At 33.2% G+C, this 18,633-nt stretch overlaps 1 protein-coding gene across 2 annotated transcripts in view; it reads right to left on the bottom strand.

The window, feature by feature from the left end:
- The window catches only part of LRRC7 (leucine rich repeat containing 7), a 497,427-nt gene that overhangs the window by 198,258 nt on the left and 280,536 nt on the right, over nt 1-18,633 (bottom strand). Inside the window, exon 8 of one of the 2 annotated variants that reach the window (XM_060089952.1) lies at nt 7,918-8,294. The exons of the other annotated variant lie outside the window; for it this stretch is intronic. Within the exon in view, the coding sequence (XP_059945935.1) occupies nt 8,288-8,294 (7 nt within the window). The 3' untranslated portion in view covers nt 7,918-8,287. Of the gene's footprint in view, nt 1-7,917; nt 8,295-18,633 lie in introns of those variants that run through there. 2 annotated transcript variants of the gene reach the window in all.

Raw genomic sequence — 18,633 nt, 5'->3', positions numbered from 1 at the left:
GGAATGTGTAATGGTGTCTGTGTTTCTGTCCAATAGAGATCCTTTTTGGTCTCTATTGTAAGCAAGAAGTGACTCTGCTAAAGGGATTTTTAAAAACCTCTGCCAACCCTGTAGCACAAAAGTGTCACAGTGTAAGTTGATTCTATGAAGCATTTATTTGTTCATTTAACAAATACTTATTAAGCATCTACTATGTATTAGGCTTTATTATAAGATATAACATTGTAGATAAAAGTAAAACAGATAAAACCTCCGCCCTTGTAGAGCTACCATTTTAGTGGGAGAGATGTCTGAGAAGGAAATAAACATAAATGTACAATATAGCATGTGGTTAAATGCGCTATGAAGAAAATAAAGCAGGGTGAGAACGATTGAGAGCGTCTGGAGAGCTTCTATTTCATATAAAGTGGTCAGAGAGAGCCACTGTTGAAAGTTAACATTTTATCCAATTTCTGAAGGCAATGAAGAAATGTTATGACATAATGTAGTGTATATAAACACAGAAGGCTATACTGTATAAAATCATGACTTACGTAGTTAGACTGTCTGGGATTAAATATGAACTCTGTAACTTACAAGACCTTATAACCTAGGGCAAGATATTTAACATCCCTGTGCCTCAGTTTCTCCATAAAATGGGAAAAATATGAGTATCTACATTGTTGGATGGTGCATCTTAAATAAATTAGTAGATGTAAAGTGCTCAGAGCACATGGTAAACACTAAAAAATAGAAGTTATTATTATTTTGAAAAATGTATGGTAAAACAAAGAATTGAGGTTAGGAGGAAAAACTTTTAATATCACACAATATAATCCATAATTTGTAGACAGTAGGGGAAGCAAAACCTTCAGTAGAAAACAAATAATGAAGACTCAGAGGCTAAACTTGGAGCAGGTAAGCAAGAAACCAGAAAGAAAAATTATGTATCATTCATCCAAGTATTCGTTGAATACCTACTATGTACCAAGAACCATGCCCACAATGGACATGGAGGTAAGAAAGTTAGATATTACCTTCTTTTACAGAAATTTTATAATTTGACAAGAAAGGCATACAGTAAAATAGTAATTACAGTAAAAGGTGTAAATGTAATGGTATAGAATGTACAAGGAGGATATTATAGGAGTAGATAACTGGAATATTAATAAGAGCTATGGAATAAAAAGCATACATGCCAGATAACATATGGAAAATTATCTAGACTGAACCAAATGATTTCACTTTTACTTTAGCTGTTTAGCCTCACTTTTACTTTAACTGTTAATCAAAGTGTAAGATACCTATAGAAGAGTACATAGCAGAAATGTAATGGTCACTGAATTTTCATATACTGAACTGGTTACCCATGTAAACAATATCAAGATGAAGAAACAAAATGCTTTCAGAGTCCAAAAGCAGTCTCCCTCATGCACGCTTTTAGTCACTAATTACCTCCCAAAAGATAACCACTATTATAATTTCTGATAAGATAGACTAGTTTTGCCTCACATTATATTCTACATAAATGAAAACATATATATTCCTTGTGCCTGACTTCTCTCCTTAAGCATTCATGCAGAGACTTGTACGTGACCATTCAGAGCAGCCAGCTCGTAACAGAGAAAAACTGGAAAAAAACTTTCAACTCAGATATCCATCAAGAGGGGAAAAGATAAAGAAATTGTGCTATATTTATACAATGGAATACTATTCAGCAATAAAAACTGATAACCATTACAACATAGACAAATAAAATAATAATGCTCATTGAAAAAAGCCAGACCCCCCAAAAAAGATGATATACTCTAAGATAACATTTACATAAAATTCTGGAAAATTCAAACTAATTGGTAGTGATAGAAAGCAGAATAGTATTTGCCTGGGTGGGGAGTGAGTAAGCAGTGCCATGAGGAACCTTTTTTGGACGATGGATATGTTCATTATCTTTACTGTGGTGATGCTTTTGGTGATGTATATATGTTTCAAAACTTATCAAATTGCTACTTTCAATATGTGCAATTTATTAGATATCAATTATACTTCAATGAAGCTGTTTATTTTTTAAAAAGAGTTGGATACTTTACTAACAAATGTTACCAAAACTTTCCCGAATTCAGTATGTATTCAAATCTCTAAAAAAAGATATCATCCCATATCCTCAAAACTTCAGTCCAGTTTGAGTGGACTCTACCTTGCTGTGCCATGGCTATTAAGAACAAGGCTTCTGAGTCAGGCTGCCAGGGTTAGAATCCTTCCACCTCACCTTACCAACTTTGTGACATTGGGTAAGTGATTTCTTTATGTTTCAGTGTCCTTACTTATAAAATAAGGATAGTACTAATACCTACTTCAGAGAGTTAATGTAAGGGCTATATGAGTTAATATATGTAAAGAATTTAGAACTCAATAAATATTAGCAATTATATGACCTATAAGAGTTAAATTCTAGTGCCCATATTAGGTAAAATTAAATGGCCAGTATTCCTTGCAAAATTCACTGAATTGGACTTATTTCTCTTTATGGATCTAACCATTATACTGGCATACAAAACACTACTCAAATAGGCTTTTCTCTACTTTTCAAACCCCATCTCTTTATATGCACAAGCCAATACATACAACACAAATGAATCTCCTAGTACTTTGCATAATTCATCAGTTTCCATTCATCTCTCTGCTTTTGCACATGATCTTCCTTGGCTAGAATATCTCTTCCACAGAACCAAAAACTCAGTAAAAGGACCCAATATATCTTTGAAATTCTCAACACATAGTACAGTGCTCAATTGTAAGTTTTCAATAAATGTTGGGAAAGTTTTCCTTGATTCTAATTTTCATTCTCTTATTGAGTTTTCTGTCACTGTGTTTAATACATTTATTTCTTGTGCCCTAAGCTTGGTATTAAAGGAATATACTGTTTTGCTCTTCTGTTAGAATTACTAAATGACAAAACTAGAACAACAGTTTGTATGTTGCCATCTCAGTGTATCCATATTTACTGCTGTTTTTTAATCCTCTTTATTTCCAAGTCTTTTTTTTTTTTTAACAATTTTAGATGCCCACATAAACCTGTTGATCCAGAGAGAAGACTGATGAGAATTACATTCTTCTGCTTTTTCCTAAAAATTTTCCAGTTTCTGTTTGTTTTCCTAAAGAGTAAAATGTATATCAATTATGTACACAGAAAAAAAGTTTGATTTCAAGCATGATCAATTTTATATTAAAAAGTAAATTTAGAAATATCTTAGAGTAACAAATGCTTTGATATTAGAAGCTACATAATTTCTATATTTACTTATATCAAAAATACTGAAAGCACATTGTTCAGTAATTACTATAGAAACATCCTGAACTACTTAACTGTATTTTGTGGTAATTAGCATAGAAAAAATGTATATTTCAAAGTTTTACCAGTTTTTGCGAAATCCTTCTGCAAAGCATCAACTTAAAATGAAAATTGCAATTCTAAACATTTGTCCTCAAGAAAAAATATAATATAGAATTAATATATACCAATAAATAGCATAAGCTGACACAAAAATCATTGCATTGTCTGTGGGGCTGAGAATATTATTTATATGGTGGCAAATAACATTAAAGTTCCTATTACCTGAATGGAAAATATCTTTTATGCTTTCCTTACCAAGTTAACGTGCAGATCAAAAAATTACTATTGAAAGCTTTGAAAAATGTAATACACGTTTGCTGAATAAGGTATTGGTACCTTTACAATCTTGTATGTTAGGAAATGCTAAAGAAGAAATCACCTTGATTTTAAAAGGTTGGAGAGATAAAATTGATAGTTAAAGACACTTAACCATAAATTAAAGGCAGGAACAAAACCTTACATTATCACAAATAAACTGACACTCATAACCTTATGAAACTCATTGATCATCTTAATTTATCATCATGAGGACTGAATGGTTAACCTCTGATTCCAGAACCCAAAATGTACCCTGATGTATTTTTTTTAAATGGAAAACACCTCAAAAGAATAAGCAATTCTTGCCATATGTGACAAATATCTATAATCTAGAAGAGGCATTAATAAGATTTGATTCCTAATCAAGTACCTTGGAGATAAATCAATCAAGAACACCATCAGCATAAATTGAAGTTGCTAAAAATATCATTTAAGCAGGACTACAATCTGTACGTAAAACAGTGAAGTCAGTACATTATGGAGCACAGGAGAGAGAAATGGGTTTGAATCCAGGTTTTGCCACTTTCTACCCTGCTTAATTTCTGAGACTCAGTTTCCTCGTCAGTTAAAAAAAGTGGCAAGCCCTACCTTACACTGTTATAAGGTTTAATAAAATAGGTTCGTGGATAAAGAGCCTAGTATATCCACTAAATAAATATTTGTTCCCGTTCACTGTCAAGGAATTCAAGACCACTTATGGGCTAAAACAATTTTGTCTAGATTACTGTTTTACTGGAGGGGAAGACAAAGACTGAGATGTAGTGCATATGACTTCATCTATCTTCAGTGCCAGCCACTCACAAGAGACTGAAAAAATGTGTACTGCACTGTGTTTAAGTACATCATTTGCTTTATTTATGAAATGTTGCTGTAACATTTATTTTCTCTTTTTTGAGTTTTTCACTGCTGCCTTAAATGCCAACTCTTCCCTATTACTCATGTAGTCAAACACTTTTAGTAGATGTCAGTTAGCCAGGACCACCTCAATCCACCTTTCAACTTTTACTTCCACTACTCATTTTAACTTTTCAACTGTCAGCAAAATCAGGTCATTCCGTAACTATGCCCTCTACGTTCTTATATCCTTCATTTCCTCTGCAAGTATACCACTGCTTTCTTCCCAATAGTTGAAATATAGCTTCCCATTTAAAATCTAGATCAAATGTCCTCAAATATGTCCTCCTTATCTCTCACTGGAAGTAATCTTATTTTCTTTAAGTATTTGGGGAGATTACTTTTCTTCCTTTCTTTTCTTTCTTCTTCATTAGCTATTCATACTATTTGCAAGCCACCATTCTAGGTATTCTGGAGAATGAATAAAACAGCATACCTTGTCCTCAAGAAATCTACAATTTAGAAAAATGTAAAAGGCAAGTACATAAATAAATAAGACAGAAAGATAGATGTATAGGCCTGATACATTGGAAGATTAAAGGATGGATAGTAAGAAACCAGTCAAGTAGGTGAAGAGAGAAGAGAAAGGGCAGGGTCATTACCTTATTTAAAAGATACCTGCTAAATTTTAGAATGATGGACTAAAACTATATTTTAGTAATTCAGATAAAAGTGACACTTATACAAGTACTCAACAATATTCTAGTAGCCTGAGACTTCTGGTTTTCTGCCAATAAATACATATAAATTATCAGTCTTTATCCAATTTATATTGATTGCTGTAGCAGAAGCAAATAATATAAAACTGACAACACCTAATGTAACTTTGTTATGTTTTGTTTATGACTAAAAATTTGTAAAATAATCATATTCTTTTGTGACAAAATTTAGATCTGCCAGTTTTGCTCCAGGAAAAGTTGACTTGATTTAAAAGAAAATAAAAATGGCAGAAATCATAGTTGGTAAAATTTGATATGAACAAAAAAATAAGGATGGGAGAGTATATGAAATTCTTAATAAATATGCAGGAACCTGTAATTTCTGAGAAACGTAGGGAGATGTATTCTATTTTCTAAGACGCTGCTAAGAGCTATAAAAGTTGACTTCTCTCCATGAGATGTCAACAAGATGTTGAAAGGCAATTCAATATGTTGCTCAAATGGTGGCCCAGGTTCCCAAGAGGGACACTTATCTTACAAGGAAAGAAGGGGTTCTGTTGTAATATTTGGTATCCTGGAGAATGGGTAAGCACCTCTTGTGCTGCCTTCTTCTTAAGAGTTATTTTTTGGTTTAGTTATTATTGTATATTTAGTCAAATTCTGGTTTGATATGCATATTCCACTACCCATGAATGTATAATCAATAGAATATATTTCTAAAAGATAGCTCAATAGGAGATTACTGTTATTTCAATAATAACAAATGTACATAAACGCATCTTATCCTTTTACCAGTTTATCTAGTTTAAAAAATATATATACCTAGAGGCTAAAAATTATGTAACTTTATGAAATGAACACATTTAATATTTTTGTTAAATTGGTATATGTGACTCCTCTTAGCATAAAAGATTAGAGCGCCATAAACATTGTGAAGGAATTTATAATCACTTCCACTTGTTGGAACACTACAGTGACATAGCATGAACACTGGGCAAAAATGAATCAAGTATCATATTCACTGGTATTTGATTTAATTTTTCACTTTTGTAATCACTTCTGCTGATGCAGTTTTAAACCATTCCAACTTGATAACAATTATTTGTTACTTGTTAATGTCTTTTCCTTAAGAAAAGTTTCCTTTATCCTATATATACAAGGTCTCAATTGTAATATGTTATCATAAGACCAGGAATGCAACATGGTTTACTGCAGTTTGGTCACTCCACCAAAATAATTATCAAACAGAACTACTGCACTATGCTGTAGATTTTAACTGCAGCTCTGTAAGACTTTCAAAATTTAACAATGGAATATCCAGTTCCTTACTTGGAACATGATAGAGGAAGAAGTATTTCTTAAATACTTTAAAGCTACTTTCATGCAGAATGTTTTAAGTAATCTTGAAAATGACATTTGAAGGACATGATGAGAGCACATTATAAAACTATACTAAAATAGCACAATTTGTTTTAAAGCAGAGTCAGAGATTTACTTTTGTGTTCTTAGAAGAGCAACATACCTTTCAATATACAGTTTCTAGAGACATATGCAATATATTGTGAAAATGACAGAAGTCAATGAGTATATGACACACAGGTAAAAACTATGTTGTACAAACTCCATTAAGTAGTTTTATGAATTTTTACATAAGATCTTTATGAGTACTCATGGAAAAATCAGTGTTTACACAATTTTAACTGAAAAAACAACAACCACTTTCAAATATATATATACTTTTTACAAAGGTCTATGCATTTAGGGCCATTATTTTATAAATTCACATAATTAAAATACATTAAGACGAATGGAAATATTCAGAAAAGTACATTTCAACTCCATAGTGTAGATTTGGCGAAAAATGACAATTCGTAATTTCCTAATAAGGAAATAAAACAGAAAAAAACGAAAAAAAACAAAAATAAAAATACCATTAAGGTCAATGTATCTATCCTGCTCATATCTGGTTTATGCAAAGAATGTTCAAATTATATTTAATCAAGCAATAGTTCCAATAGAACTAGTATAAATTCTTTGTATCTTGCCTTGTTCCAAAAAGGAGTGAAGATGGGGTGAAGAATGAATTTGTTGGACTGCACCAAGATGAAGATCTCTGGATGCTGAATTTCAAACTCTTCAAAATTTCAATATGAAACATACCCTACTTTTCTAAGTCAAATGTATAACATGTTAAAAGCAAATGCACCCATTGTGTCAATTGTTATTTATTTTGCAAAGACATCATTACAGAGGTTCAGTCTACATGCAAATTGAAATGTTATGTCATTGAACTGTATAGATAAAGCCAATGTGGTTAATTAACAAATATGTTTTATAGCTACAAAATAACTATTTCACATTAAATTACATAAAATGAAAGGATATATAAAACCAATCAATCACTGGCCTTTCATGTTTTGACTGGGACCATCTGGGAATAATCTTTCACTTTGCAAAATAAGTTCACAATGGAACATCATTAGGTGGTCCACACAGAAAACCTGGGCAACCCTATTCAGTCTCTGAAGTATATAACTGACTAGAGAAATTCTCTTATTTACTTCATTAGGATGTCTTTTAAAATGATGGCTTATTCTGGTCTAGTCAAAAAAATTTATACAAAAATTATATATGACAGCAGCTTTATATAAACTAAGAGTGAAATAAACTGGACAAAGATATGAGTATTAATGTTTTTCTAGACTGATAAAATTTCATGTTAATTGAAAGTTAAGGCAACTGAACACACTTGGAAAAAAATCAGGTTGCTCTATATTAGTCAGAAATGTTATTGTTAAGCTTTAACAAAGACCAAACATTTTGCATAACACTAGGCAGTAAGAAGGCAGCCCCTGTCAGCAGGTAGCACACCAAAAATGTTTGGTTTCATAATACAGTTTGGGAGAACTACCTCTACAAAGTCTATTCGTGCTGATGCTCCTGATGCTGCCATTTCTGGTGCCCGAAAGCTGCTGACTCCACATCCTCTGTTGTAGGTGTCACTGTATAGTCTCAGGCGATTGGGCAAGGGGCACACTCTGGATCTTCAGATGCTAAGATGAGAAAAATCAATTTCAATGCCCAAAAGATGGAACTCCTAATGAAGAAGGCGACTAAAATAGTTACCAATTGGTCTACAGTACAGGGATGTGAAATGTTTGTTTGCTTTCATATAATTCTATATAAATATGTTATAAACAAGATTTTCATAAAGTGGTGCAGTTCTAGGATTAGACAGGTACTAGATAGGATAGAAACAGAAAATCAGACTGAGTGGTATTTGACAAGATGACTAAAAACATTCATACTTCCTAAAAGAAGAAAGCAAAATATTCATATAAAAATCATTGCATAATAAACCAGTCTCATGAAAATAACTTGCTTAAACTTTTATTTCCAAGGTTATTTCTACTCATTTAAATTAACTCTACAATAACAAGCATTATTGATGTCTGCTGTTTAAGGCAGAACACAAATGAGCCCATTGGTATTTTACTCTGAGTTTGTGTCCCTTTTTCTCTCTGAAAATGACAAAATTTGGTTTATGAATGTCCTCTGTTAAATAAAATTTTCTTCTCAGATTTATCAGTTCCCATGATATGTAGAATAATTCAGCTTAATCTATAGTGTTTAACAAAAACTCTTATATGAGATAACAACACTGAAGAAATCAGTGAGATACAGAAGGGAACATACTGTAAAAGAGTACATTTTATTATATTAAAAGAATTTTGAGTGAAAGAATGTTTTGGGTTGTAAAAAAAAATCATTCCTTCTATTTATTTTTTACTAAATATTTAAAAAACAACTTTTGTCCAGTATCTTCATGTTTTAATAAAAACATGTGAAATTTGTATCTTGAAACATATTTTAAAAAAATAATTGATTTGATTTTTTAAATGATATATGCATATATGAGAACAAAATCATTTACAAAGTATTTACCATCTCTGGAAACACAGCAATAGCTCAAATTAATATACAATGAGTTTTGAATTAAATCAGTAAAATAACCATCTTTTTTATTTAAAAAATTGGCATTTTTATGACAGTCATTTATACAGCTTGTGCACCTGAATCCACTATATATGATATACTGTAAAGTGACAAATGATCACAAATTATAACGACAAACTCTTACTGAACATAATAATCAGAAGCCATCCTGAATCAATTAATTACGCTATTACTGTACCTTAATTTTTCTCTCCTTTATTTCCAGAAAAGCTACCAATCGCATATTTCAATTAATGACTTATACATATTTTGCTTACGACTTTGATGTACATTTTATTCAAATTAATTAAATGCTACAATTTTACAAACATATGATTTAAAAATTGGATATGCTTAAATAGCAAAACAAAGCAAATTATGTTTTCTCAGATAAATGCAATTATGGTTACACATAATGTTAAATGATGATTGAATAGCTTATCTGCATTAGAAATTTCTCTTTGCTCCAGTTAGACTTACATTTTCAATTAAAAAAATAAAAACATAATCTTACATTACAATATTTTTGCATACAACTGAAATTAATGCACAATAATCTTAAAGCATTTTCATAGTAGAAAGAAAGAACTAGAGTCTTCAAATCCATATGATTATTAATTACATTGGAACTTGGCAAATGTTCTAAAAGTTGAACAATTCAATGCTTACATTAGGTAGATTAAAAATGCACATAGACTGAGCAAAAATTACCTATCTGCAAGTTTAATTGACAGGCAATACATACACAGATTATTTGTGAGGATATTTTGTCTCAGATTCTGCTAGAGTTTTAGTTTTATTTATGTATTTTTGGGTATAATATTAAATAGTTATTTAAAGAGGTGTTTATGGACAAATTGATACAGCTATTCCACATTATCTTAACTCTCCCAATATATGTTTATTAAGTTCACATTCTTAATTTAGTGATAAAAGGAAAATATCAGCATGTGCAAAGTGTTACAAAGAATGCTATATTTCATATTTCATATATACCAGTATATTTTATAAATTAGATGAGGATAATTCTATATAGCTCAAGTTCAAGCTCAAGTTGAATATAATTGTGCACTTTGTGTATTTTTCTTAGATAATTTGAAATATGCAACTGGATATCTGCCAAACTCAAAACAATGAAATCTTAGAGTTTTGTTTCAGATCTTTCTGCCTTATCATTTGACCTTCCCATAGGGCATATAGATTATTCAAGAATGAATTTGTTTAACAGAATAGTAATATAGCAGTCAGTAATCTCATCCCACTATTGAACCAGCCAAAATTCAACACCAGCTGAAAGCTTAAAGTATTACAGCACACAATTTGGCTTTGAAGATAGTGAAGCTAGGGCACAAGTACAAATCATTTTCTTTAAACATCACAGTGATCAATAGATAAATCTTTATAATGGCAAGTGACATTTTATTCTTTAAATACATTGCATAAAATTTTCCAACCTATGTGTCATTTGCAGTATGAGATTATTAAAACTCAATGAATTAAGAATGTGCTTTTATTACAAAATGCAGTCATCTAACAGAATAGTCTTTAGCTGACTAGTAAGAAAATTTAAAACATATATTATTTTATATATAAAAGTTGAATTAATAAATACAATTTTGTCCAAGCTAAATAAGCTTATGAAATTCCTTTGCTTTAAAATATTCCATATAACATTTTGAAATATTTTGTTGATATGCTAAGGTATTTCAAAGGCACTTAATAAATAAATGTAAGAGTGTTTTATCTACGGCCTCCAAGTCACTACAGGATTGCATTAAGAGATAGAAAAGAGAGGGAGTGACAGATTCTGTTTGGAGAATTGAATAAATAATTCTAAGAGATAACCTGTGATCTAAGTCTTTATCTTGCAATAAAAGATCACCATACAGTGAAAAAGAGGGAAATCTAGGCACGGGGCATTACATGTATGAATTTATTAAAACTTTAAAGCAAATAACTTATTGGAAACGGTGAGATAGTCTTTCCTGAAGAAGCTTAATATGGAGAGGATTGTTAAAAGATGAAGCAACTTGTCACGTGTCGTTACATACTTATTTTTATACTTCCCTTTTTTTGTTCAACCGTAAAGAAGGTGCTTTGGGTGAAATTCTTACTTGTGCTCTTTTTTTTTTTTTTCGCGCAGGCTCAGCGGTCATGGCTCACGGACCCAGCCGCTCCACGGCACGTGGGATCTTCCCGGACCAGGGCATGAACCCATGTGCCCTGCATTGGCAGGAGGACTCTCAACCACTGCACCACCAGGGAAGCCCTTAGTTGTGCTTTTGATCCTGAACCCTAGTAACATTTTCTAGGAAGCACCTGGCTTAAGTTTTCTTCTCTTTCTTCTTCAGTGTTAATCCTCCCCACTTTTTCCCCACCTTGGGCTGCATGCAATCTACATCTCTGCTGCCTCCTCTTCCATGTACACCTTATGCCTAACTCATGTCAACATTTATTTCTTGTTCATTGAACTAAAATTTATTGAGCATCTACTGTGTTCCAGGCAATGTACTAAACAAAGGAGAGCAAGATGGGTTGGTGTCTGTCCTACTTTCTTCTCTTCTGAAAAGGGTAGTCTATTTTTCTTCCTCACCATTCAATCACCAACCCACAGCTCTCTGGAATTCTAGTCCTTCCAAGTTAATAAAACTGCCTCACTTTTAGGGAGTTAGTATTACTAGTGGTTAATCATGCCAGTTTTGGTGACAGAAAGAAGTCTAGAGCTGACTTGCACTGATCTGCTGCTGTCTGTTGATCTTGAGATAGTACTTTGACTTTCCTGAGCCATTGTTTTCTTAATCTGTAAAACAGACATAATAACCCTTCTCTCAGTCTTAAGTGAAACTCAAAGTGAAATATAATTATATGCTTTATAATGCTTCACCCAGTGTCTAGCACATAGAAGTTCAAGGAATTGTCCTTAAGTATCCACGTCCAAAAGTCCACTAATTCCAAATCCAACTAACATTTCTCAGTTTTTGTCTTTAGGATCTCAAAGCTCTCTTTGACTATTGATTATTCCCTTCATCAAAACTCTCTATTTCCTTAGATTCTATGATGAGGCACTCTTCTGCTTTACCTCACATTTTCATATCTCTTTCATGGGTTCATTTTCTGACTGATCTGTAAATGTTGGTTTTCTGTTCTAAATCCATTGCTCTCATCACTCAGATACACTGATCTGCTCCCACTGTTTCAAATAACATATGTACTAATGATGCCCAAATCCAGAATTCCATCCCAACAATCTGTCTTTGAGCTTCAGAATCCTATATCTAACTCTATACTAGGTATAGAATTGAATCTTCCCAAATTGAATTCATTATTTCCCCTCTAACCTAGCTGCTCTCTCTGGAATTATTATGATTACATGTGTTTTACATTCATTGATTTATATACATTCACTGTTCTAAACAACATAATGATTTCTTGCCTACATTATTAAAACAGCCTGTTCATCCATCTTTTCTCCCTCAAATCCATATTCCACATGGTTAACAAAGGAAATTTAACCATATCACTCTCTGTTATGTACTGAATTGTGTCTCCCCTTCCTCCAAATTCATATGTTGAAGTCTTAACCCCTGGTAACTCAGAATAGGACTGTATTTAAAAATAGGTCTTTAAAGAGGTCATTAACTTAAAATGAGGTCACCAGGGTGGACTTTAATGTAATAAGGACACCAGTTATTGGTGTTCTTATAAGAAGAGGATATATGGGCACAGATTCATGGAGGGAAGACCATGTGAAGACATAGAGAGAAGTCAGCTCTGTGCAAGTCAAGGTGAGAGACCTAAGAAGAAACCAGCCCTGCTGACACCTTGATCTTAAACTGCTAACCTCCAAAATTGTGAGAAAATAAATTTCTATTGTTTGAGCCAGTCTGTGTTACTCTGTTGTGGTGACCCTAGCAAATGAATACACTACCCTGTGTATATATGTCTTTAACAGATGCTCAGAGTACACTGGATAGAATCTCAACATAACAAGCTGTCATAGGGCTAACACACTTTCCTATCTAGCTTCCTTTCTGACCACTCTCTGACATCATGAATGTTTCAACAACCCTCAACTGCTTACAGATCCCTGTGCACACTGTATTCCTCACTTATGTACCTCTATTACTGTAATCCTCTTCATCTGGTTAATTTCTATCTAGACCTTTAAAGTCAGCTTAATCATTATCTTTCCAGGAAGCCATCCCTTACCCTAACTTGATTTTTGAGTAATGCACATAGAAAACTTATAAAATATAAATAAATAGAAAGATGGGGAAAAGTCACCATAAATGTTTAACCCTAGTAGGACCATTATAACTCTAATGCTTTTCTTTCCAGCCTTTTTAAGGCCAATTTTTACACAATTGAGATTTTACTGCACAAGCAATTTTGTTTTCTGTTTTTATTTGATATGATATTATTATTTGAGCATTTTCTTATCATTAAAAACATAATTTTAGTGACTTCATAAAATATCTCACCATGTTGACTCATCTCAATTAATCTAATCATCCTACTAGAACTAGAAATTCAGCCCTGATTGGTCTGGGCTTAATAATGAATTTTATGGTATTATTCTCAAACTTCTAATTCTAGATCTCCTGGTCTTTGGATCTGTATATCAGTTGGACTTCTTCATCAGAGCATTTCACTAAAACTTAAATCAGTTCCAAACTAAACTCAATATTTCTAACTAGTATCTGTCCTACCCCTTCTATCTCTCCCAAACCTTCTTATATCTCTGTTTATAGCACAATAATTCACCAAGTTTTCCAAACTTGCAACCAGTGGTTCATCCTGATGTCTCTTTTCCTTCAATCTTTCCCAACTCAAATTCAATCATTTACTAAAGCGTTTTTGACTCTGTCTTTTAACTATATCTTGTGTCTTTACTCTCCACTCCATTGTTATTCATTTAAATTGGTCCACATGATCTTTAAGCTACTGAAATGTTCTCTAACTCCATCTCTCTGTCTCCAGACACCTCAATTCCTTCCTCCATAAATTTGCTTCATAACTGTTAATGTAACTGTTAAAGATTCAAAGTGATCATGTCACTCCTTAGCTTAATATTCTTCAGTGGATTACTGAATCTTTCAACACCATACTCTGACCCTTTAAATTGCTCTGTACTTAGGGTTTTACATGTGTTATTCAATCCTTCTTGCACTCCTCTGAGGGAATCAGCTGACTTCTCCATTCTTAAAGAACTTGTCTTAAAGAACTTTTTGTGACTCTTTACTTATGTGTCTATTCTCATACTGGGAACTTGCAAGAACAAGTTATAAAACTAAAAATAATTGCTAACAGATCTAAGTATCCATGTTGACAAAAATCTTCACTGTAGGTTCACGGTAGGAAGGATATTAAAAGAGAAAGAGGAGACTAAAAACTAAGCAACTTGTAATAAAATAACAACCAGAAATGAAATAAAAATTTTTTTTTATATTTCTAAGTTCCTTTGGCATGGAAATGTATGATAATTTTGTAATAGAGCCTTCACTAAACTAATGTATTTATACCAATGTCCCTAAGGGCCTGAAAAAATATGATGTAGTACTCCAACTGTGAGTTTAAATATATATGTACACTTTTCAAGGTTTAGTATATTCATAAATGTTGGAAAAACTAAACATATTGCTAAAAACATCATTATTCTAAGAATAACTCAATCACAAGCAGTAATCAATAAAGGTACACGTTCATCATTTCAAACATGGAATCTTAATGGAGCCTTGACGGTAAGCAATAATTACCAGAGGAGTACTAACGTAGAATTGATATTCAGTGTTAACAAATTAATTTTGAAGCTAATTGAAAAGAAACTTTGCTTTGAATAACACCACTATAAGTAATGGTTATTGTTATGATTTTTATTATGATTTTTAAGAATGTTCTGATGTATACCTTATATGGGACACCTGGTAATACATATATTCTTAAGGCAGGATTATAGTAAGATGTTTTATAAATAGAAAATGGTAAGTAACCCTTGAAGTAAGAAGGTCTGTGTCTAAAATGTCTGGATGCCATCAGATCCTAACCTCTAAAAGTTCTTTAAATTTACTTTGGGAGGATGAAAGGACACACCGTTCTACCATCCAGCCTGCTGCCGTGGGCCACACATTGCTGGTTCTTCAGATTCTCTTTAGCTTTATGGCTATACTTCCAGACCCTGCAGCCACCCCAGGCCTGACACAGCAACCTTGTCTCCCTTGAAAACCACATCTCCCATAAAAAAAAAAAAAAAACCCAAAACATTAGCTTTAGTGGAGAGGAAGTAGGAAGAAGACTCCACTTTCTCTCATTTTTACTATCCTTTTCTTTTCAAACCTAGTGACTTACACACACACACACACACACACACACACAAACACACCAAATCTCCTTTATTCCATTAGAAGACTCACTCACCTTCCTTTCCAATATTTGAGTGTTAAAATGATAACAGATTTATAGAAAAAGAATCTTGTTGAATTTATCTTAGGTTTCATTCCTTTGTCATTTGAGAATTTGCCACCTTGACAAATGCAAATCAACTCATGATCAAGTGTTAGATAAGATATATTTAGACACAGTTATTCCTTTCCAAATATTCCATATACCCCAAAATGTTCTTTTCCTTTTGGCAGTAGCACCTAGGAGTTATGTCTTCACTCATTACTGTTGGTGGATCTGAAGTTATCCTGTTCACAGGCTGATTTTTCAGATAACTTCTGAGGTGACTGGTACTTTGTTCAGATACTCTGCCTTTCTGTCATCTATTATATAAAAAGAACTGTCATCAGTGACTCACTTATTCTGAGACTCTTAAGGACCTTACTTCCTTGGCTGCTGGAATCTAATTTAATTGGTTACTAGTGTTGACTCCTAAAATTTCACCATTGCTTCATTCTTTCAGCCACCCTTAGTTCTTCCTTCTAATAATTAGGGTTCGTGTAGCCTCATGCTTGATATAGCTGGTACTTAATGAATATTTGCTGAATATTGGATGGATGTTTTACAGATGGTCAACTGACACCTCTACTAGGACCATAGCTGGTATGTAAGTACCTGCACTAGTAATTAGTTTACCTTTTTTGGGCAAGGGAAGTTATTTTCTCTAGATTTGTTGTGGGTAACGTGAAAGTAGTTCCCTCTGCTAGGATGTTCTCCAGTAGAATAACTAGAAGCACCCTATTTTTATACTGGGTTGGCCAAAATGTTCATTCATGCTTTTCTGTAAGATGTTACAGAAAACACGAACGAACTTTTTGGCCAAGCCAATACTTTCTGTTCAATACTCATTCTGTCCCTAATGGCTAACAGCAGCAAAAACCTTTCTGCTTGCAAACATGCTGAGACCTTCTCAAGGACAAGTTTATCTTTGTGCCCTCATATTCCTCTTCACTAGAAACAAATAGTCAACTTCCCTAGCAGAGCAGTTGTTGTCATATACTAATTAGTAAGTCTAAACCTGCACTATATTTTATTTGTCTAAATATTCAAATTTCTCCAACATATGGTATTGCTTCCAAGATTCCATGTATCTAGTGAAAAAAGATTGTCACGATACCTTTTTCTTCTTTGGTTACAGAGCTCCTATTGAAGATTAGAGGTTTTTAATACCCTTTGTTTTCAGGGTTAATATCCTTTGTTTAAGTTTGTGTTTCATCAGTGGTAGAAATCTTGCAAACTGTCCTTCAATCTGATAATACGATTGCTATGTTGCCTTACCTTCTAACATTTCAAACATAGGGCTATGGATAGTTAATGGTTTTTTCTTAACAACAAACATGGAATATATTTAGTGAACTTATTAGTGAGTGCTACCCTCTACAGTGCTTGGAAGATTCAAAATGGGCTTCAATCCTTCTGTTCTGGCCAATATTTTTTCCACACTTCTTTTTTTTAACATCTTTATTGGAGAATAATTGCTTTACAATAGTGTGTTAGTTTCTGCTGTATAACAAAGTGAGTCAGCTATACATAAACATATATCATCATATCTCCTCCCTCTTGGGTCTCCCTTCCACCTTCCTTATCCCACCCCTCTAGGTGGTCAAAAAGCACTGAGCTGATCTCCCCATGCTATGTGGCTGCTTCCCAATAGCTATCTATTTTACATTTCTTAGTGTATATAGGTCCATGCCATTCTCTCACTTTGTCCCAGCTTACACTTCCCCCTCCCCCTGTCCTCAAGTCCATTCTCTAAGACTGTGTCTTTATTCCTGTCCTAACCCTAGGTTCTTCAGAACCATTTTTTTTTAGACTCCATATATATGTGTTAGAATACGGTATTTGTTTATTCTTTCTGACTTACTTCACTCTGTATGATAGTCTCTAGGTCCATCCACCTTACTACAAATAACTCAATTTTGTTTCTTTTTAGGGCTGAATAATATTCTATTGTATATATGTGCCACATCCTCTTTCTCCACGCATCTGTTGATGGACACTTAGGTTGCTTCCATGTCCTGGCTATTGTAAATAGAGCTGCAATGAACATTGGGGTACATGACACTTTTTGAATTATGGTTTTCTCCGGGTATATGCCCAGTAGTGGGATTGCTGGGTCATATGGTAGTACTACTTTTAGTATTTTAAGGAACCTCCATACTATTCTCCATAGTGGCTGTATCAATTTACATTCCCACCAACAGTGCAAGAGGGTTCCCTTTTCTCCACACCCTCTCCAGCATTTGTTGTTTGTAGATTTTTTGATGATGGCCATTCTGACTGGTGTGAGGTGATACCTCACTGTAGTTTTGATTTGCAGTTCTCTAACGATTAGTGATGTTGAGCATCATTTCATGTGCTTGTTGGCAGTCTGTATATCTTCTGTGGAGAAATGTCTATTTAGGTCTTCTGCCCATTCTTGGATTGGGTTGTTGTTTTTTTCTAATATTGAGCTATAGGAGCTGCCTGTATATTTGGGAAATTGATTCTTTGTCAGTTGCTTCATTTGCAAATATTTTCTCCCATTCTGAGGGTTGTTTTTTCATCTTGTTTATGGTTTCCTTTGCTGTGCAAAAGCTTTTAAGTTTCATTAGGTCCCATTTGTTTATTTTTGTTTTTATTTCCATTTCTCTAGGAGGTGGGTGAAAAAGGATCTTGTTATATGTATGTCATAGAGTGTTCTGCCTATGTTTTCCTCTAAGAGTTTTATAGTGTCTGGTCTTACAATTAGGTCTTTAATCCATTTTGAGTTTATTTTTGTGTTTGGTGTTAGGGAGTGTTCTAATTTCATTCTTTTACATGTAGCTGTCCAGTTTTCCCAGCACCACTTATTGAAGAGGCTGTCTTTTCTCCATTGTATATTCTTGCCTCCTTTGTCAAAATTAAGGTGACCATAAGTGTGTGGGTTTATCTGTGGGCCTTCTATCCTGTTCCATTGATCTATATTTCTGTTTTTTG

The sequence above is a fragment of the Mesoplodon densirostris genome, chromosome 2 (assembly GCF_025265405.1).
Source record: "Mesoplodon densirostris isolate mMesDen1 chromosome 2, mMesDen1 primary haplotype, whole genome shotgun sequence".
NCBI classification, from domain to species: domain Eukaryota; kingdom Metazoa; phylum Chordata; class Mammalia; order Artiodactyla; family Ziphiidae; genus Mesoplodon; species Mesoplodon densirostris.
The sequence above is the reverse complement of the archived record's forward strand: the minus strand, read 5'-3'. Positions and strand labels throughout refer to the sequence as shown.